The 23,564-nt window shown below is 39.4% G+C and overlaps 1 protein-coding gene across 1 annotated transcript in view; it reads right to left on the reverse strand.

Annotated features, from left to right (window-relative positions):
* Window positions 1-2,787: 2,787 nt before the first annotated feature.
* Window positions 2,788-23,564, reverse strand: part of kif3a (kinesin family member 3A) — a 63,240-nt gene continuing 42,463 nt past the window's right edge. The window contains exons 11-17 of the mRNA XM_072590432.1: window positions 16,194-16,374; window positions 15,124-15,234; window positions 12,079-12,204; window positions 9,759-9,812; window positions 8,920-8,988; window positions 7,369-7,496; window positions 2,788-6,313 (exon numbers count right to left, since the gene is read on the reverse strand). Of these exons, the coding sequence (XP_072446533.1) occupies window positions 6,265-6,313; window positions 7,369-7,496; window positions 8,920-8,988; window positions 9,759-9,812; window positions 12,079-12,204; window positions 15,124-15,234; window positions 16,194-16,374 (718 nt within the window). The 3' untranslated portion in view covers window positions 2,788-6,264. The remainder of the gene's footprint in view (window positions 6,314-7,368; window positions 7,497-8,919; window positions 8,989-9,758; window positions 9,813-12,078; window positions 12,205-15,123; window positions 15,235-16,193; window positions 16,375-23,564) is intronic.

Here is a 23,564-nt window from a genome sequence, read left to right on the forward strand (position 1 = left end):
AACAGGCCCTTCGGCCCAACAAGTCCACACTGACCCTCTGAAGAGTAACCCACCGCCCTCTGACTAATGCACCGAACACTACGGGCAATTTAACATGGCCAATTGACCTGACCTGCACATCTTTTGGAATGTGGGAGGAAACCAGAGCACCCAAGGAAACCCACGCAGACAAGGGAAAAATGTGCAAATTCCACACAATCGTCCAAGGCTGGAATCAAACCTGGGACTCTGGTGCTGTGAGGCAGCAGTGCTAACCACTGAGCCACCATGCCATCCTCGTAATTTAAAGGAAGATTAAAACTGAATGCTATTCTGTGAAAACCAATTGCTATTGTCCATTGTTAGGTGTCACTTTTTAAAATCTGGAGTTTTTTATGATATATTATCTGCACATTTATATTTTCCACAGAACAGATTCATACTTTGAAAATATTGTAACAGTTAAAAAGAGGAATGAAGAAATTATTTGTCACACTTTCTATTCCAATACCAGACTTTGGCACAACTTGGAGTAACATCATGGAAGCCTCTCAAGTCCTCAGTGAATTAAGTTTAGCCAATCTTAACTAAATTACTAAACTGAGAAATCACAAGTACAACTGGCCTGGGAACTCAAACACAAACTAAAATGCAAATTGCACTTAGTTTGCTCATCAGGTACTGCAAGAATGCAAAAGAAATTTGACCTTTCACCTGACCAGTTACACTTACTTTAATAAATACACAAACTGGATAAAAAACTGGATCTCAGCATCACAAAAATGAATTTTGCATTTGTCAAGGTTAATATTTAAAATATACTAATGATACAAAAGAGCAGTATAGATAATGCCTATGGGAGTAGAAAGCTGCAAAGAAGCAATGAAAGATTGAGTGAAGAAAATTGGATGAAAATAGGAATTTGAAATGGGGAAGTGTGAAAACATCCATTTTGAACAGTGGAAAGATGTATTAGAGTATTTTCCCATGGCAAAAGTTAAAACTGTCGATGAACAAAGATATTTGAAGCCTGTGTACAGAATCAGAAAACCAATGGACAGATAACAAAGTAATCTTTAAGTTGAAACAGAATAACTGATGATCTTTCTTCTAATTCTTGTATTCACCAGATTCTTGAAAGGCAGTTGAAAGATTTCAGGGGTAGGCTGGAAATAGCATTCAGGCAAATCGAATCAGACATGATTTTACTAAACGGTGCAGGGGGTTTCAGAAGCTAAATTGCCTACTTCTGTTCCTAATTCTTGTGTCTTGTCTTTAGATCTCAAAAGCTGAAATACAAATGGATAGAAGTTACATAACAGCAGGACAAAAAGTTAAATTCAATCTGGAGTATTGTGTTCAATAATGGGCATAGTAACGTAGCAATGATATGGTGTTCCTATTTCCAGACAAGGGGGTCCAAGTTCAAGTTCCACCTGCCCTGGAGGTATATCATAACATGTTAAACAAGTTGATTAAAATAACTATTAGCGAGTTTTGAGAAGATTTGTAGCTCAGGTTGAGGTTCTGGATGTAGGTTTGCTCACTGAGCTGGAAGGTTTCAATAAATAGAAAGCGGATCACTCACCAGCACTTCACATGAGGCTCATTGATGACGTTACCTAGCATTGTGACAAAACGTCTGAAAACAAACTTTCCAGCTCAGTGAGCAAACTTACATCCTAAAATAAAAAGACTAGCTCTGAGGGGGTGAGAGCAGTTTTATCACAATGACTATGCAGGTTAAAAAGGTTAAGTCACAAGACCAGGCCTGTATTCTCTGAAATATAGATTGAGATGTGATCTAAAAGTGATGAATTAAATGACTGGATGGGGTGGAGAGAAGCAATTCTCTTGAGCAGGAAAAACCAAAGAAAGAGACCGAACATTAAAATCACAATTGGGTCATTTAGGATAGTCAGAATGTATCACTGTTGGGGCAATTATTGTAGAAACAGCTGCCTATAGTAACACAGTGAATGATATAACAATACATAGCTGTAGTTTGTATGAAAAAAGTATAGCCACATGTCACATAAAAAAATGCTGATTTACATATGCAGACATAATGGGATTAACTGCATTCCTGAGGATATTCAACCTAAGGTGGCTACAAGAGTCTGGACAGTGCTGTACAATGGACTAATCACCCAGCCACATGATATATTGAAACAGACTTTCCGTGCCATGTTTATTTAGTCATTTCACCTCTTCATCAATTAATACTAAGAATTGTGCAGATCTAGAATTTTCCCTCCAAAATGTATTGATGATCATGGAGAAATGTTCCTCTCAAAGGATTGTCTTTGGAACTCTCTCCTACAGAACATAGAGTCAAGACCATTGAATTTTGAGGCAGAACATTGTGAATGCCAACTCAACTCAAGAAACTGAAAACACAACAGTACACTGACCAAGGGAGTGCTAAACTATCAGAAAGTCTGTCTTTCAGATGAGACAACATAGGTAGACAAGAGGAGGTCAAAAGCACTATTTTAAAGAAAAAGGGAGATATTACCATAATCCTGGTCAATCTTAAAACATATTTTGCTGTTTGAGGAGAGTTTCCTACAATCCAAAAGTGACCACACTTTAAAAGGACATAATAGGCCAAGTGATGTTCTGAGGGCCCAATTAAGGTGCCACACAAATGCAAGTCTGTTTTGACAACTAATTGACTCGAACTTTATATAATGCTATCACCAATCATACGACTTTCAATTCAAATAGCAAAGCAGTAATTTAGATTGCTGAGGTTACCCATGATCAAGCATACAATTGTATAGATATTTCTTTATTTATGAACATTAACATGCTGCATATATACATATTCATGGTCTCATATGTACATCTCAATGATTAATTTATACATAATAGATTACAAAGAATAATCAAATAAAAAAGACATTTGTAAAGTGTTTATTTCAACTGCTCTGAACATAGTATATAGAAAGTAAGTTCAGGTCAAGTGAAATAAAACTAACAATTTGGGACTCTTATTAATCACACTATACAACCCAGCATTAAAATAGGATTTCAGAACATGTGCAGCTTTCTAGTAGTTATTTTAAACATTTTACAATAAACTTTACAACAGAAAGACATAGGATGCTTACAACATTAAAACACAATAATAAAATTCTTGATTTGTGCACTTGATGTGTAATATCATTGCATTCAAGATTCTCTATTAAATTCAAAAATGGAGAGGGTATGTAAGTGTTCTTATTAGTAGTCCAGGGTCAGTTGTTTAATCAGGTAGATACAAAAAAAAATTGACACATTTTGCAGATGCAAGAAAAGATTATTTTCACATGTTTAAGTAGCTTCCATTTGCAGCATATAATTTTCCCTGAATCAATGTTGAGAAAATACAATACTACATGTCTCTATTAAAGCTCGTAATAAAGAACACAATACAGACATTCATAAACGAATCAGAGGAAATACTGGATAGTCAAATTTGTCAGTCTGACATTGCATGACAATCTCAAAACAACTGCTTGACATAGCTATACCTCTTTATTTCACATTTCTACAATCCATCAAATTAGCAGTACTCACAACTGAGGTCTGAATTTCACAAACTATAATGCATTCTCTATTGGAACTTGCAAAAAGGCTTTTTGTAACAAAATATTTGTACTAACAGTTTAACCACAGTATTTGATAGTTACAAATGAAAAGAATAATGTGGACATAGTTCCTTTACTAGTAAGCAGATTCTTGCTGCCATTACCTACCAGTCATTTACAGTTTCCCTGGGTTTGGCAATATAGATCTTAAATTCATATTACAAAGGAAGTAGCTAAGTTATTGGCTATTTTTTCTGAATGCTGGGTTGTTCCATCAGCTTTTTACAACAAACACTGTGAGCTACATGGTCCCTATGCTACTTAATATGTAGGAAAGAGAAATAAGAGCAATCTGGCATGGTTACAAATCATGCAGAAATCGATCAATTGAAAATATGGTCAACTTAATGTTTTAGTTGCAAGGAATTAAAAGCAGTCCATTAAAATGCTCATCATAAAACAGCTTAAACCATCAATAGTACATTATGATATCAATGGATTAAAGTTAGCAGCTCTCATGGTTACTGTTCCTACAATACATAAATAGATTTTCACAATGCATTTGTAAAGTAATATTCACTGAAAACTAAACGCATTGCAATTTTGACCTTGAAACCAGTGCTCTCCCAGTATTATGAAATCTGTGATTCCATAACCCTTAACTTTCCAATTGAGTCAGAGATAATATGATCAAATTTACTTCTGAGGTCAATGTGTGTAAAAGAACCAACAATGGTTCATAGATTTATGTCAAAAAATGGAACGAAGAAACATAGATCAGCTGTTGTGTGCATATACGACTTTTTGTTTATCACATTTATAGCAGCAAGTACCACCTGAGTTCTCAGAGTGGGTGATGAACACTACGCTAAAGTTTGTCTGTTTGTTACTATTTAAAAAGCAGGGCACCCAAATAACAGTTAAGAATACAGTATAGTGTCAGTAGTAACAGAAGCACAAGTCTTGGATTACTTATCAAACATTTTTTTGTTGGTACAGTTTACTATTTTTTCATGGTTATCTTTTATTCTGCAGCAATATGGAAGGAATAGAAGTTCCAACCAGAATCTGTCACGGTTCTAAGCAAAAATTGCTTTCCTTTTAACAAGTCCAACCAAGAAATGCATAAATGAAATATCTGATCAACTCTTCCTGTTATAAAAGTTGCAAGCTTTATTAAGGCTAATGACAGCAAATTCTGCAATCCTGTGTTTCTAATGTTAGCATGGATTGGAGAACTATAGGTCTATCTACATGTGTGTATGTCAGGCTCCTTGCTGCAAAGTGTCTGCTTACCGTTTTGATAATTTGTGTTACTGACTTTTAGGGAATCAATTACCAGTACAAAGGCTGCTTCTCAACACTTCTTTACACATACGGCAAATGGCTCCAACTTTCAATTAACTACATTTATGCAAATAGGCCACTCAGTCCATTATGTCTATGCCAGCTCCGTAACAGGGATGGTCTCCTAGTTTTGCAGTTCTGCCCTTTCTCCTACCAGTATGTTGTTGAGAATGGAGGGTTTTAGTTTTAGAAATAGGTTGAATACACTGGGACCTTTTTCACTGGTGTATAAAAGGTTGAAGGTGACCTTAGAGAGGTTTATAAAATCATGAGGGGCACAGATAAGGTGAATAACAAAGGTTTTTTCCATAAGTTCAAAACTATTTTTAAGATGAGTGGAGAAAGATTTAAAACGGACATGGGAACAACTTTTTTTTAAACACAGAGAATGATTAGTGTGTGGAATGAACTGCCAGAAGTGGAGGATACAGATACAGTTATAACATTTAAAAGACATTTGGATAAGTACATGAATAGTAAAGGTATGGAGGGATACGGGCCAAACACAGGCAGGTGGGACTAGTTTAGTTTGGGAACATGGTCAGTTTGGACTAGTTGGACAGAAGTGTCAGTTTCCATGCTGTATAACTCAATGATTAATGTGCCCTATGGTTAAATAACGTACTCTGAAATGACAGCTGCAACATATCATCCTAATCAAAGAAACCTTATCTAACAGTAAGACTCAAAATTATCTAACTTTATAGCAGTCATGGAATGCATTTTGAGTACTGCAATCCCTTGCCATCACAGTTATACAAAGTGCACATAAACCTCTGGTTAACAGAAGTCAAGGTAAACAAAGAACTAGTGAAGAAGTCAACTTTGTACTTTTAAAGCAGAATGAAGGTAAGACAGAGGGAATATTTTCAGTTCAGTAAAATAATTTATGGACCAGAAGTTTGAAGCTCTTATTTAAAAAAAAACATTCTTTGAGCTTGAAGCAATATTTGAAAATGTTAAATTAGGGTTTGTATTTCTTTCACAGACAGCAAATTCCTACTAATAGCTTAGCTGCTAGTAGTATATTCTCTACCCACCACCAAAACCAACCAAAATATAAGCCAAGACCAACATCAAGAAGAATAAAACAACAACTAAATACTGGGGTCCCAAGCATTTAGTTGTAAACATTCATGACCAGCATTCTGACAGCAACTCGAACATTGCCTAATAAAAGTTACAAACTCACTGGCATTTCATTTAGATATTAGCATTAAATTCCATTCTTCTTACAGGTCAATGTGTATGGTTCAAAAAAGCGACAACTTGCTGTTCTTGTCACGTCTATCAATTTTCATCATCCTGGAAACCTTATCCATCTAAAATCTGGTCCATGCACCTAGCCAGTCTCATCCATTAATCACTGAAGAAGGGTTTCAATTCCAGCTTCAGATTTTGTAGATCGTTTCCTAATTATGGAAAAAGGAAATAGATCATAATGGCCTTTTGATGAATTATTCAGTTTAATCCTTTCCAAAATGAACACTAAAATGCTAACAAAAATGACGCCCACAATACTTTTTCTCATTACTCATTCAGCCTGCAACTTAATTGGAGGCTGTTTCTTTCCATTCTGCTTGTCATAAACTTGCAAGGTGATGACATAACTAGTTCAACATAATCTTAGCTCAACATACAGTAGAACTTCAGAAAAAAATAGAAGCATAATCTGATAGTGATTACAGAAGCAAGACTGCAGGATGATATGTTGTGGTCTGCATATTAAAGGATACAAGATATTTAGGAAGGAAAAGAAGTGAGGAAAAGATGGTAAGTAACTCTCAATTCATGATGCTATTAACACAATGGAGAAGGATGATCAATGTTCAGGAAGCTAAGATACACAGGTAGTTTGTTAGTGATGAAAAATGGTAAACAAGATCACTACTGGGAATGGTGTAATCTAACCATACAGTACTAATGAAGAAATTGTGGGAGCTTGTCAGAAACATATGGCAAAAACCACAGGGGATTTTAGCATATGGTCTGGAAAAGTCAGATGTGGAAAGCTAGCCTAGATGAAGAGTTCCAGCTTGTTCTGGAGCTGACCGGATTGCAGGCTACACTGGACTCAATATTACACAATAAGGTAGGATTAGTTAGTGACCTCATACTGAAGACACCCTTACTGAGATTGATATAGGATTTAATTTTATAAGGAGGAAAATTCGGTCCAGAACAAGAATTTTAAACATAAATAAAGGCAATTATTTGTACCTGAAAATGTACTCTTGCTACACTTGCTAGAATGAATTGGCAAATTTGGTTGATGGATACATTAATAGAGATGCAAAGCCAGGCAGTTAAGGGATACTTCAGAATACACAGGATAGATATGTTTCAGCAAGACAGAGAAGTGCCAAAGGGGAGACATCTCTATCTGTGGTCATCTTAAAAGAAAATGAAGACACTATCAAACCAAAAGAAAATGCATAACAGTTCAATATTCCCATTGTTGCCTTACTTTCTGCCCGTCTTGGGTCTGGATTTCCCTCCCTTTGAGGTTCTTGGCCTCTCCAACTTCATTAATGACTGTCGCAGACTTTCTTCAGTGTAAGCCAAGTAAACATGTGACAAATCCACTTCAAATGGCTAAGAAAATAAAGAAGGCAATTAAAAATTAATTCCAAGTAGGTAATAGAGTTTCTGTGAAGTAATCAGAACTTCTGAAATTGTAGTTTATACTACTAGCCTGATTGCTTGAACCTTATACGTTTAAACTTAGACTTCATGGCATAATTTAAAATGAACTCCATTTCAGACAAGGCCTGCTCATTTAACTTTTATTAGGCCTTGTTTGAATGACTTAACATGACTTCTAGAAAACACATCTGTACATCTCAGTAAGATTGCATTATAATTCAACGCAGAAATCATAAAGCATGACATAACACACAATGACATGAGGAAGGAGAAGGCCATGCAGCCCTGCGGAGACTGCTCTACCATTCATTACTATCATAGTTGAACTCGGGATTCAACTCCACCTTTCTACCTGCACTCATTCCTTGATTTCCTGTCAACAACATTCTGTCCGTCTCAGCCTGAAATGTATAGTAAACGACATTGTAACAGTTTAGTATGATGAATGCTAGTAGGAAAATTGAACGACATTTATATTTCTGCAATTAAACCAGGTTTATTTCGTCTTCTAAGGTCCAGAAAGGGATGGCTTACCTTCTTACACATTTTTCACTTTTCAGTCTATCCCAAAGTGCAAAACTGTAGCCATTTGTTTAATCAGTAAACATGTTGTACATTTACATGTAATAAGATCCCACAAATAGCAGCACAATGAGCAGTGAATCTGCTTTGGTGCTGTTGGTTAAGGGATAAATAGTGGGCAGAACCTCTCAGCATGTTTTCACCTAGCGCCTCAATCTTCTAACTCAGATGAGAAATCTTACCATTAAGCCAACCTGCTATATCATTGTACCAATACTATGCTGTATCGATTTTCGGTACTAATAATTTTTAACAAATCTCTTCCAAGTGACTAAGAATAAATGTTCCTTTGCCACTTATAGGTTGATACAAAGTGATTTCAGGGCGGTACCCGTCAATGCAAAAGATACTGTATAATGAGTTCAGGTGCCACCTGGACTCACTAACCTCAGTAAGGCAGCAAAAAGCTCAAATTTTGCAAACAGTTTTTTGAAAAAGTTTAAATCGGTGCCATTTTTAATCTAAAATACACTAGCCCAGATCTTCCAGTCAGCTCAGAGTGGGCATATTTACCACTGACTGCAATTTAAATTATCCACTTATCATAACTACTTGAGCCTTGGCACGTTCCGATCTTGGTTCCATCAGGGATTCAATGATAGACAGCGCCAGGAGGTCAAGAAATGTGCTAATCTCAGTAAACTTAAGAATTTCTCAACTTTGTTTTTATTTACAATTGATAAATGATATTGAGGGGCAGAGATGGACTAGCAGAGGTGAAGGTAACAAAAGGGAAAAAAGGGAATCTATTTAGATGATGTTTCCTTTAAGCTAAAAATTCAAAACTTACATCTTTTTCTTTTTTGTCTGCTACTGGAGTCTGTTTTCTCATGTTGTTTCCTGTGTACGCCACACATTTCTACAATTAAAAAAAAGTTAAAAATTAAAAGTTAATATTATTCTTTAACATGTACTTTAGGAGGCACTTAAACAGAACCAAGTGTGAAAAGATTTGCAGACAATTTGCAACAGACTAGTATTGGAATCAGAGTATAGCTGATTATAGGGAATCAAACTGGTGAAAGTTAGTAATGTGAATGCTTCAAAACAGAAGTTGCTGGATTAATCTTAGAAAACATTGATAAAACCTTTGTACAGATTTTCAACAATGTAAGAGTTTGCTTCCTACAAAGTATCTATATTTAAAATGCAGACGGTGGAGTTTGAATTCAATAAATTTCTGGAATTAAGAGTCTAAAGATGACACTGCCATCTTTTGTCATTTGTCAGAAAAACCCATCTGGTTCACTACACTCCAGACCTACAACAATATGGTTGACACTTAACTGCCCTCTGGACAATGAGGGAAGGGTAACAAATGCTAGTGACACCCACATCCTATGAATGAATAATACAAAAATGTTTGGAACAAAACACAATTCCTAAATTCATGAAAGACATCAATTTGATGGGAGGTTTTGGGGGTAGTGGTAAAAATATGTTATTACTGAAGACAACTGCAACAGATTATGAGCCAACAGTATAAGCCTGCAGAATGGACATATAACTGACGAGCGTGGGTCATTTGGCCAACACATGCTGTGATGGATATTCTATCTAATTTCATGCAAAACTAGTCTTGCATCAGTTGGGTACAAAATTTGTTGTCCTGAATTACTACAAACTTACCAACTGCCATTCTCCAATGTCTTCATTCCAGTGTACATAGTTCTCAATCATCTCCTAGAAGGTATATACATTCATTTCAGCAAACCTGCCTTCTTTGATCAATGCAACAAATCAAAGTCAATCAAGAGTCCAGTTCATTAATCTGGTTTTAATTTTGTAAATATTTGAGAAAGCGTCATTAGAGTCACAGAGATGTACAGATTGGAAACAGATCCTTTGGTCCAACCCATCCAGATATCCCAACCCAATCTAGTCTCACCTGCCAGCACCTGGCCCAAGGTCTCTTTGTTCAGCAACACTCCCTAGGACCTTACCATAAAGTGTATAAGTCCTGCTAAAATTTGCTTTCCCAAAATGCAGCACCTCGCATTTATCTGAATTAAACTCCACCTGCCACTTCTCAGCCCATTGGCCCATCTGGTCCAGATCCTGTTGTAATCTGAGGTAACCCTCTTCACTGTCCACTACGTCTCCAGTTTTGGTGTCAACTGCAAATTTACTAACTATACCTCTTATGCTCGCATCCAAATCATTTATGTAAATGACAAAAAGTAGAGGGCCCAGCACTGATCCTTGTGGCGCTCCACTGGTCACAGCCTCCAGTCTGACAAACAACCCTCCACCACCACACTCTGTCTTCTACCTTTGAGTCAGTTCTGTATCCAAATAGGTACAAAGGAGTATAACAGAACCTCTATGCAAATACGTTTTTCCCCCAATTGTGGACAAGACAGTTTTCAGGGCAAAATGTTTTGCTTAAAACGTTGCTTCCTCAATAAACCGATTAACATCAATTTCTTTCTAACTGACGTTAATATTAACTACCGTAGAAATATTAAATGCAATAAACAACAACTACACTTAAATTTGTGTTGCAGACGTTTCGTCCCCTGTCTAGGTGACATCCTCAGTGCTTGGGAGCCTCCTGTGAAGCACTTCTGTGATCTTTCCTCCGGCATTTGTAGTGGTTTGAATCTGCCGCTTCCAGTTGTCAGTTCCAGCTGTCAGTTGCAGTGGTCGGTATATTGGGTCCAGATCGATGTGCTTATTGATTGAATCTGTGGATGAGTGCCATGCCTCTAGGAATTCCCTGACTGTTCTGTGTTTGACCTGTCCTAGAATAGTAGTGTTGTCCCAGTCGAATTCATGTTGCTTGTCACCTGTGTGTGTGGCTACTAAGGATAACTGGTCGTGTCACACTACCATACATTAAGAGCATTTCCGAACTGACAGCCAGACTACTGCGACCACTAGGACTCATAACAGCACACAAACCAACAGCTACTCTCAGACAACAACTCACCAGAACGAAGGACCCGATACCCAGCATGAGCAAACCCAATGTAGTGTACAAAATCCCATACAAGCACTGTACAAAACACTACATAGAACGAACAGGAAGACAGCTAACAATCCGCATCCATGAACACCAACTAGCCACGAAACGACACGACCAGCTATCCTTAGTAGCCACACACACAGATGACAAGCAACATGAATTCGACTGGGACAACACTATTATAGGACAAGCCAAATACAGAACAGCCAGGGAATTCCTAGAGGCATGGCACTCATCCACAGATTCAATCAATAAGCACATTGACCTGGACACAATATACAGACCACTGCAACTGACAGCTGGAACTGACAACCGGAAGCAGCAGATTCAAACCACTACAAATGCCGGAGGAAAGATCACAGAAGTGCTTCACAGGAGGCTCCCAAGCACTGAGGATGTCACCTAGACAGGGGACGAAACGTCTGCAACACAAATTCCCAGCTCGGCAAACAACGAGCACCCGAGCTACAAATCTTCTCACAAACTTTGAACTACCTAAGTATATTTTTAGACTAATGGGCCGGGTGCTGGCAGGTGGGACTAGATTGGGTTAGGATATCTGGTCGGCATGGACAGGTTGGACCGAAGGGTCTGTTTCCACGCTGTACATCTCTATGACTCTATAAGAGCACATTAGCAGTATATAAAATTTTAACAACATTATTTCTAAATTAGTTTTGAAGAATCACATGGCGTACTACAAAAAAAATCAATTTCCAAAAATCAGTATTTATAGTATAAATGTTATCAATTTCCCACTTTCTTCTTGTTCTATATTTCAATTTAGACTATTTTCTAATAAAAGTTCAAGGACTCATATATAGGCCAGTGATGTACACTTTTATAGTGAAGATATTGCTTATTCATAAAAGCTGTACTATATAAGTAACAAATACCCAATTAGGCACAAGAGTTACACATGCCATTTTTCCATAATCAAAAACCCCAACATAAATATTTAATTAAGAATCCCTGTCCAACCTGGTATTCTTGAGGAATAAAATTCTCAATAATGAGCATCTGGAGACGAAGTTCTCGGCTCAGCTGTCTTATATTCTCCAGCAGTCCTTCAATTTCACGTTGGTGTTCTTGCTGCAAGTCTGCCATCTTTGAATTAAAAAACATTAAAATGAATTGAATAAGTTAACATGAAATGAAGCACACAATACATGAAAGATGTAATGCAAAAAAAAAGAAACTGGGCAAAGAGGTTACTTATGGAAGGATTGGATTGCCAGGAGTTTTCAAGCAAGGCCTAGTAGAAGTAACATTCAACCATTAAATACAATTGTTAAGGGAAGCGATGAGAGAGAAAAAACCTTATCCCTTCTTTTTACTGTCTGTAATCTGTGGTTTTGAAAAGGAAGATATGCATCACAACACCACACACCACCCCCCAACCCCACTCAATTTATACAGTCATAGAGATGTACAGCATGGAAACAGACTCTTTGGTCCAATCTGTCCACACTGACCAGATATCCCAACCCAATCCAGTCCCACCTGCCAGCACTTGCCCCATGTCCCTCCAAAATCCTTCCTATTCATATACCCACCAAATGCCTCCTAAATGTTGCAATTGTATCAGCCTCCACCACATCCTCTGGCAGCTCATTCCATACACATACCACCCTCTGCGTGAAAAAGATGCCCTTAGGTCTCTTTTATATCCTTCCCGTCTCACCCAAAACCTAGGCCCTCCAGTTCGGGATTCCCTGACCCCAGGGAAAAGACTTTGTCTATTTATCCTATCCATGCCCCTCATCATTTTGTAAACCTCTACAAGGTCACCCCTCAGCCTCCGACGCTCCACGGAAAACAGCCCCAGCCTGTTCAACCTCTCCCTATAGCTCAAATCCTCCAACCCTGGCAACATCCTTGTAAATCTTTTCTGAACCCTTTCAAGTTTCACAACATCTTTCCGATAGGACGGAGATCAGAATTGCAAGCAATATTCCAACAGTGGCCTAACCAATGCCCTGTACAGCCGCAACATGACCTCCCAACTCCTGTACTCAATACTCTGACCAATAAAGGAAAGCATACCAAATGCCTTCTTCACTATCCTATCTACCTGCAACTCCACTTTCAAGGAGCTATGAACCTGCACACCAAGGTTTCTTTGTTCAGCAACACTCCCTAGGACCTTACCATTAAGTGTATAAGTCCTGCTAAGATTTGCTTTCCCAAAATGCAGAAGTGTTCATGGGTTTAAAATAAAGAGGACTGCTGTTTCATGTGAGCTGCCCACAAGTGCCACACCACTCACTAAGCAGGAACTTTCCAGGAAAAATACAGGTAAAGAGAATAGTGAACATAGTCATAGGCAAAAAACAAAGTCCTAATTCCCTTCCAGACTTTTTTCCTTTCCTGTCTTTCCCCCACATATAAATTCTTAGCCCAGTTGGCTGAGAGGTTAGTTTGCAACACAGAATACACCAACAATGTGGATTCTGGATGTAGGTTTGCTTGCTGAGCTGGAAGGTTCATTTTCAGACATTTTGTCACCATACTACATACCATCTTCAGCTAGCCTCCGGGTGAAGATGTTACCAAGTATGGTGACAAAACGTCTGAAAACAAACCTTCCAGCTCAGCGAGCAAACCTACACCCAGGACCTCAACCTGAGCAACAAATCTTCTCAAAACTCACTAATGTGGGTTCAATTCCTTCATCAGCTGAGGTTACCATGAAGGATTCCTCTTCTCAACCTCTCTTCACCTGAGGCATGGTGACCCTCAGGTTAAAACACCACCAGTGATCTTTCTGTAATGAGACACGAGGCCTATGGCCCAGTACGACTATGGCAACTTTACCTTTTTATACTGAGTCTGCTCTCTTCACTATTGTTATTCCCCACTGCTACCTAGCGTTCTGCCTCCAATCCCAACATGCAAGTTCCCTAGCTTCCTTCCCCCAGCATTGGCCTGTGATATCCTTCCCTTGAATATTAGTGAATTGAACCTAGGTCTGACTGTGGCCCAACCCCTTGACTGACAGACAGCCTCAAAAGATGAGGGTCCGATCCCTTATGGATATCTGTACAGCTCCTCGACTGACTTCCTACAACTCCTGACCCGTTGCACTGGACCTACAGGGCTGACTGGTGTCCACCCCGTAAACTGCAGACATATGGACACCCTGACTATGACATTCTCGAGTGGCAACCTGACTGTGTCCAAGCCCCTGGACTAATATTGGAGGATACTCTTGCTTATCTGTCTGTGCAAAGTGTTCTGGCATTAGCATTCAACTGAAGTACAAAACCTGACCACAAGTAGATTGGAGATGTGCCATTATGATGTGGTGAGATTGGTACATGTTAGATGCCAAGGCCTGGATGTATGTAATACTACCCACAGAGCATGCCCTAAATTGTTGGTGCCTAGTATCTAAGATGGAGGTCCAGAGGACATGAAGATGCCAGGTAATCACCCTGACTTCAATATTGGGAATTGTCGGTTATCTAGTTTCTATGCAGCGACTGGAAGTATGGGAAGCTGCATATTAATGAGGGAGGATTCACTAATAATGAGATGCTAATGCATGGAAATAGGCCTCTTGCCAATTACTAATGAGAATCTTGTCTTGCCATTCTGGGAATATTGGAATATTTTGCTCAAAACATTGAGAAACTTCTCACTGCTTATCCTACATAATTTTCCCAACTTTTACATTATTCAGGGGCAAGGACAATTCCACCCGTGAGTACCACAGGTGGTTTTCAATATGGTATGCCCATTCAAAAGATCATTTATATTTTTGGTACTTCATTAAAATATATTCATGCATATTATTTCTGATTATCTGAGAGTATAAACTGAAGGTCCAAAGTTTGCAACTTTCGTATTTCCTATGTTGTGATTCCATATGAATAGTTATTTAGCCAATTGTTATAATCTAGACCCTCAGACTTTTTAATATGCTCATTTACAGCTCAAATCATTTTCTTTGACTGGAATATGCAAAAGGATAAAAAGTCTACAAATCACAGTAGCTCCTCCATGAACATGGCTACCTCTCACCTCAGACTTTGCTGCCATCAGCATTGTCCAGACTTTCTTCAGTTTCTTTGTTTTGCCCTGAGCCTCCTCCTGCAAACTGGTGTATTTCTCCTCAATATCCAAACGTTCTTGCTATTTAATGAAAGAAAAACACCACAATGGGCATCAACTGAATTTTAAGAGTGACCAAGACAAATATATGTGATGTTAACACCTCTCCAAAATTGTCTTACCTGATATATGAGGTGACCAAAAGAGGGCGCAAAATGCAAGTTTTGAGGATAGAGCGGTAGAGAAGCAGGTGAGGGAGGTGAAGTGGCTTAAGGAAGACATTCAAGAGTAAGGGGATTAGATGGAAAAAGCTGCACTAAAGGGATGTAAGCTAAAAAAAGGCCATTGAGAAACATAAATTTGTAAGGAATTCTAGAGTTTTAGGAGACTACATAACCAAGAGGAAGACACACGATTCTCTATGAATTTAAACGTGATGAGAACTAAAAATATCAGAAAATGTGAAAGCAAAAAGGGACAAGTAAACAAGCAGGTTCAACAAGCTGCCTTACACCGCCACGAACCCGGGTTCGATTCCTGCCTCGGGTGACTGTTTGTGTGGTGTTTGCACATTCTCCCCATGTCTGCGTGGGTTTTCTCCGGGTGCTCCGGTTTCCTCCCAGATGTGCAGGTCAGGTGAATTGGCCATGCTAAATTGCCTATGGGGTCAGGTGCAATAGTCAGGGGTACATATGTAGTAGAGGAAATGGGTCTGGGTGGGTTACTCTTCGGAGGATCGGTGTGGACTTGTTGGGCTGATGGGCCTGTTCCCATACTGTAGGGAACCTAATCAAATCTATTGCCTGGCAATCTGATAATGTCTTTTTTGTTAAGAAAACTGAATAAAAGACCCAAAGTCTAAAAAAATAGGGTATTATCAAAATTTGACACGTTTGAGGGGAGGAAAATCAAAAAGTGGGGTTTAAGTGACACTGAGATGGAGGTTTAAAGGCTTGCAAACAATTACAATAGCAAAACTGAGGGTAGCAATATTTCAATTTTGTGCTAATTAGAAAATGCATTAAAAATAGTAACATTACCTCTTTTTCCTCCAGCTCTTTCCGAAGCTGCTCTGCTCGGTTCCGGCGCGCTTCAAGCTCACAATTTGACTCATCTAGTAGTCTCTCTTGTTCTTCAGCTTTGGCCAGAAGATCCACTCCTCCTACAATCACCTTCTTTTCTAGAGCTGACAATTTTTCTAACAAGGTCTGATGCTCCTGCCTTGAGAATTCCAGTGAATACATCCCATTACATACATAAAATGTTAAGCTTTAAATTATTTTCAATAAGAACAAATAACATAAATCCTTAACAATAACAGTTTGTCTATAAGGACAACCAAAGAACATTATATCATGGTATAGTGAATGGTCCTTTGGTCCACTGAGTCTACATTGGTCAAAAACAGCCAGTTAATTATTGTAATCCCAATTTCCAACACTTGGCCCATTATCTTTTTGCCTTGGCGTCACAAGTGTACACTGAAATACTTCTTAAATATTCTGAGAGTTCCTGCTCCTACCACCCCTACAGGCAATGAATTCTAAATTCCCACCACCCTCAGGGGTTTTCTTTTTCCTCACATCTTCTCTAAACCTCCTGTTCCTTACCCTAAACTTATACCCCTTGTCACTGATCCTTCCAGCAAGGGATAAGTCTCTTCCTGTCTACAGCCCTTGTAATTTCACACATCTCAAATCATGTCCTCCTTCAATCTTCTCTGCTCTAAGGGAAACAACCCCAGTCTATCCAATCTTACTTCATAATAGAAATCTCTCCAGCTCACACAATATCCTGGTAAATTTACTCTGCATGCATTCCAGTACAATCATAACTCTCTGATAATATGGATACCAGAACTGTACATTATACTCCAGCTGTAAACTAACCAATATTTTATACAGTTCCAAGATAACCTCAGTACTCTTAAACTTTATGCCTCAGCTAATAAAGACAAGTGGGTCCATCGGTGTAGACAAAGATCTCTGAACTGACTGATTATAAAACAAATCCCAAAAGCCTTCTTAACCACTTTATCTATCGCTCTCGCTATCTTAGGGGACCAGTGGGCATGCACACCAAGACCCCTGTGATGCCTAGTACTTCCCAGAGTCTCACCATTCATATTGTATTCCCTTGCCTTGTTTGCCCTGCCCAAGTGGCTCACTTAACATTTTTTCCTCACACTGTACTTTTGCATTTGCTAACTGTGGTCAAAGAAAAGGAAGCAAATGGATTCTGGTCGACCTGGATGGGTCGGACAGAAGGGTCTGTTTCCATGTTGTACATCTCTATGACTCTATGTACATATTTCTACGTCCATAATGACGTTAAATATAAATAATCTATCAAGAATCAACTTAGAATGATATGATGTTGCAGGTTAACAATTCTTTGTTGAAATTTAATTTCATTACTTTATAAAAGTTTAAATTCTACAGATTTTGAGGCAATGCCCTTAGAAATAAACAATGTAATAATTTGAAAACAACCTTGCTGTGACTCTTACGTGCACTTGAAAGAAAATGGGTTGGGTTTTACCAGGAGAGGCCTATGGACTCATAAGATGTTGAGGAAAGGTCTTCCTCCAGCTATCTAAATGGGCTCTTGATGCTATTGCCAGTTGGCACACCACATCATTTAGTTTACAAAATTGATTGCTAATTAATTACAGTTGTGGAAATAGGAATGTACAATGGATGTACTTTATGAGACATGTATGTACATGCAAGATTTGAGAGCACCTGATGAGATCTAACAGGTTTCTAATGTCCTGAGGGGTGCTTAATCAAGAATCACACCGACACTGCAGCAATGATCCTGTCTCAACCCAGATCAACTCTTCCCCTGCCCTCACCAAGCAGTGTACCCCAGCCTAGCTTTAGCAGGGCCTGCCTGACTGACGTTTGCATCCAAAACCACATTACTTAGTTTGGGGTAGGTGCCTCACCCCTTGGCCACCCTCTATTAAAGGATGTCTCAGGAGTGGGCGCTATTTCCACTGACACTAAGCTGCTGACTCTGATTACCCACCACTTCTTTGAAAATGGGGTAGTCTATTAACAGAAAAGAAGCCCGACACCAATTAATTAGTTGAGAGACAGCCAAAGATTGCATACAGTGCTCCCACAAATGGCAGAAGTTTTGCGACCATCATCAGGCTTCTCATCAACAGAATTCCTGCCAGTGCACTGAGTTGCAAGATAAAAGCAAAGCAGAATAATGAAAAATGGTAGCATAACTGCATTGGAAGGACTAGAAGTGATTGCAAAGGTGTAACGTTTTGCAATTTTATCGAACACATGTTAGCTACATCTGGTGGACATAACCAGGTGCTGTAATACCCTAATACAATAATAGTTATGGCAAGTTAAGGGAAATTCTATTCTGTACTGATAATGTTTCCATCTGCTCAAGACTTTTTTTTCAACTGATCTACTTAAGCACATTTTAAACAAAATCAGTTCAAGCCTTGATCAATTCAACCATGAAGTTCAGCAACAATCAAGAAATCTCTATACACATAAATCTTGTGGTCATGTACATAACTCAAAGTTCATCCATTGTACATTTCTACTTCCACAACTATAATCAATTGTAGTCATCATATTTCCCGTGCTCCACAGTGTTGCTGCAGTACTTTTCTATATAATCGCAGTTCCCCAATCTGTAATCCAGAGAAATTCTCATCTCCAATCAACTTTTCTTCAATTTCCCAAATTAAGTCAGGGTTTGCTACTTAATCTCAAATAATATAAACTCAACATTTTATATAAAACAAGAACAGAATGCACAAATTCAAAAGATGGATTAAATCAACCCTTCAAATTTTAATCTCAAAATCACCCAAGACCAACCTGAAGGAGGAGGTTGATAGTTGGCAATCAGCAAGAGGGTTGCTTGTCTGTGGTCAAGAATACTTGGTCTTGATCTGTGTGTAATTTAAAACTGACTAGGTACATAAGAAAAGTGTTGGCAGGATTATAATAAAACATAAAATCTTGGACTTCACCACTAGAGGTCATAATATTCATTTGACAATAATATGCAGAGCACAAAAGCGATTATGTAACTGGACTAATTAGTCCTCTAGCCCCACCAGTGGAAATTTAAATGTAGTTTATTAAGTAAACCTAGGATGAGAAGCTAATGATGATCATTAAACTACCAGATTACTAATAAAAATCTATCTAGTTCATTAATGCCCTTTGGGAGGAGAAACAGGTCTTTTATCATGAAGCATTTTGATCTATTTGTGACGTTCAAGTGCCATTTAAAATGGCTGAGCAAGCCACTCAGTCTCAGCTGAATTAAATCATCAGGAAACAAGAATAAAACAGAACAATTCATCTTACATCAATGTACATGACAAAGACAAACCTATTCAGTCAATAATCCAAAGTTCTCCTTGCTAACATGTGGGGCTTGTACAAAAATCATTTGAGCTGTCCTGCAGACCAGTCAAGAATCAGGCTGACATATAGAATCACAACCTTTGTCAGACTTCGCCAAAACAACTATGAAATATACATCTGTCCAACCTGTAAGAAAGACCCATAGACGTGACAGCAGCACATTGATATCAGAAAGCAGTGGCCTTTGAAATCCTCAATACTGAGTGTAGATCCTAGGAATCTAGTTAAACATGGCCAAGCAAACCTCCTGATTGCCAACTGTCAATTTCCTTCAGTTGGCATATCCATTTCTTCATGTACAGCTCCACTTATAAAGTCATACAGCACAGAAAAGACCCTTCAGTCCAACTCATCCATGCCGACTTGACATCCCAATCTGACCTACTCCTATTTGGCAGCCTTTCCCCAGATCCCTCTAAACCTTTCCTATTCACGTTCCTGTCCAGATGCCTTTTAAATGTTGTAATTATATCCAAGTCCGCCATTTTGTCTGGCAGCTCATTTCATACACACACCACCCTCTATCTAAAAAGCAGTTGCCCTTAAATCTTTCCCTTCTCACTTTAAACCCACACCCTCTAGTCTTGGACTCCCCTACCCTAGGAAAAAGACCATGGCTATTCACCCCATCCATACTCATGATTTTATAAACATCTACAATTTTACCCCTTCACCTCCAATTCTTCAGGGAAGATTATGAGGATTATGTGGGAAGTAAGAGAGGAAATTGCAGAGCCGTTGGCAATGATCTTTTCGTCTTCACTGTCAATAGGGGTGGTACCAGGGGACTGGAGAGTGGCGAATGTTGTGCCCCTGTTCAAAAAAAGAGAATAGGGATAACCCCGGGTATTATGGGCCAGTTAGCCTTACTTCGGTGGTAGGCAAAGTAATGGAAGGGGTACTGAGGGATAGGATTTACGAGTATCTGGAAAGACACTGCTTGATTAGGGACAGCCAGCACGGATTTGTGAGGGGTAGGTCTTGCCTTACACATTTTATTGAATTCTTTGAGGGGGTGACCAAGCATGTGGATGAGGGTAGAGCAGTGGATGTAGTGTACATGGATTTTAGTAAGGCATTTGATAAGGTTCCCCATGGTAGGCTTATGCGGAAAGTCAGGAGGCATGGGATAGTGGGAAATTTGGCCAGTTGGATAGAGAACTGGCTAACCGGTCGAAGTCAGAGAGTGGTGGTAGATGGTAAATATTCAGCCCGGAGCCCAGTTACAAGTGGAGTTCCACAGGGATCAGTTCTGGGTCCTCTGCTGTTTGTAATTTTCATTAATGACTTGGAAGAGGGAGGTGAAGGGTGGGTCAGTAAATTTGCAGACGATACTAAGATTGGTGGAGTTGTGGATAGTGAGGAGGGCTGTTGTCAGCTGCAAAGTGACTTTGATATGATGCAGAGCTGGGCTGAGGAGTGGCAGATGGAGTTCAACCCTGTCAAGTGTGAGGTTGTCCATTTTGGAAAGAGAAATAAGAATGCGGAATACAGGGTTAACAGTAGGGTTCTTAGTAAGGTGGAGGAGCAGAGGGATCTTGGGATCTATGTTCATAGCTTTTGAAAGTTGCCACTCAGGTGGATAGAGCTTGTAAGAAGGCCTATGGTGCATTAGCGTTCATTAACAGAGGGATTGAATTCAAGAGTCGTGAGGTAATGTTGCAGCTGTACAGGACCTTGGTAAGGCCACATTTGGAGTACTGTGTGTAGATGTGGAAGCTTTGGAGAGGGTGCAGAGGAAATTTACCAGGATGTTGCCCGGAATGGAGAATCGGTTGTATGAGGATAGGTTGAGAGCGCTAGGCCTTTTCTCATTGGAATGGCGAAGGATGAGGGGTGACTTGATAGAGGTTTATAAGATGATCAGGGGAATAGATAGAGTAGACAGTCAGAGACTTTCTCCCCGGGTACAACAGAGTGTTACAAGGGAACATAAAATTTAAGGTGAAGGGTGGAAGGTATGGGGCGATGTCAGGGGTAGGTTCTTTACCCAGAGAGTGGTGGGGGCATGGAATGCCCTGCCTGTGGGAGTGGCAGAGTCAGCATCATTGGTGACCTTTAAGCGGCAATTGGATAGGTACATGGATAGGTGCTTAAGCTAGGACAAATGTTCGGCACAACATCGTGGGCCGAAGGGCCTGTTCTGTACTGTATTGTTCTATGTTCTATGTTCTATATGTTCTATTGCCCCGGACTATTCAGCCTCTCCCTTTAGCTCCAACCCTGAGAACATCCTCTTAAGTCTTTTCTGAACCCTTTCCAATTTCACAACATCTTTCCTATAGCAGGGAGACCAGAATTGAACAATGTATTACAAAAGCGATCTAACCAATGTCCTGTACAGTACAGCAGCAACATGACATTCCAACTCTTATACTCAATGCATTGACCAATAAAGGCTAGTGTACCGAATACCTTCTTCACTACCCTGTCGACCTGCATTGCAACTTAGATAGCCACTCAGGATTTTAAAGTCTATAAGTCCATGTGGGTTTGCTAGAACTTGAACATAAGCGTTGTTCTTATCACTATTATTTTTTAGTAGTCAGTACATTAGTTAGACAAAATGAATATTGATTTGTTAGCTGGAAGTTTCTCAGATGATGAAATGATTCCTTCCCAAAGATACCAAGCAAAAATTATTCAATCTCAACTTGTTATATTTCAAAAGTAACAAGGTGACATAAGAGTCATAGAGATGTACAGGATGGAAACAGAGCCTTCAGTCCAACCCATCTATGCCGACCAGATATCCCAACCCAATCTAGTCCCACCTGCCAGCACCCGGCCCATATCCCTGCAAACCCTTCCTATTCATATACCCATCCAAATGCCTTTTAAATGCTGCCATTGTACCAACCTCCACCATTTCCTCTCGCAGTACATCCCATACACATACCACCTTCTGCGTGAAAAAGTTGCCCCTTAGGTCTCTTTTATATCTACCCCCTCTCACCTTAAACCTATGCCCTCTAGTTCTGGGACTCCCCCATCCCAGGGAAAAGACTTTGTCTATTTATTCTACCCATGCCCCTCAAAATTCTGTAAACCTCTATAAGGTCACCCCTCAACCTCCGACGCTCCACGGAAAACAGCCCCAGCCTGTTCAGCCTCTTCCCATAGCTCAAATCCTCCAACGCTGCCAACATCCTTATAAATCTTTTCTGAACCCTTGCAAGTTTCACAACATCTTTCTAATAGAAAGGAGACCAGAATTGCACGCAGTATTCCAACAGTGGCCTAACCAATGTCCTGTACAGCCACAATATGACCTCCCAACTCCTGTACTCAATACTCTGACCAATAAAGGAAAGCATACCAAACACCTTCTTCACTATCCTATCTACTTGCGACTCCACTTTCAAGGAGCTATGAACCTGCACTCCAAGGTCTCTTTGTTCAGCAACACTCTCTCGGGCCTTACCATTAAGTGTATAAGCCCTGCTAAGATTTGCTTTCCCAAAATGCAGCACCTCGCATTAATCTGAATTAAACTCTATCTGCCACTCCTCAGCCTATTGACCCATCTGATCAAGATCCTGTTGTAATCTGAGGAAACCCTCTTTGCTGTCCAGTACACCTCCAACTTTGGTGTCATCTGCAAACTTACTAACTATATCTCTTATGCTCGCATCCAAATCATTCATATAAATGACAAAAAGTAGAGGACCCAGCACTGATCCTTGAGGCACTCCACTGGTCACAGGCCTCCAGTCTGAAAAACAACCCTCCACCACCACCCCCTGTCTTCTACCTTTGAGCCAGTTCTGTATCCTAATGGCTAGTCCTCCCTGTATTCCGTGAGATCTAACCTTGCTAATCAATCAGTCTCCAGTGGGGAACCTTATCAAATGCCTTACTGAAGTCCATATAGATCACATCTACCGCTCTGCCGTCATCAATCATCTTTGTTGCTTCTTTAAAAAACTCAATCAAGTTTGTGAAATGTGATTTCCCACACACAAAGCCATGCTGACTATCCATAATCAGTCCATG

Source organism: Chiloscyllium punctatum, chromosome 20 (assembly GCF_047496795.1).
Source record: "Chiloscyllium punctatum isolate Juve2018m chromosome 20, sChiPun1.3, whole genome shotgun sequence".
NCBI lineage: Eukaryota > Metazoa > Chordata > Chondrichthyes > Orectolobiformes > Hemiscylliidae > Chiloscyllium > Chiloscyllium punctatum.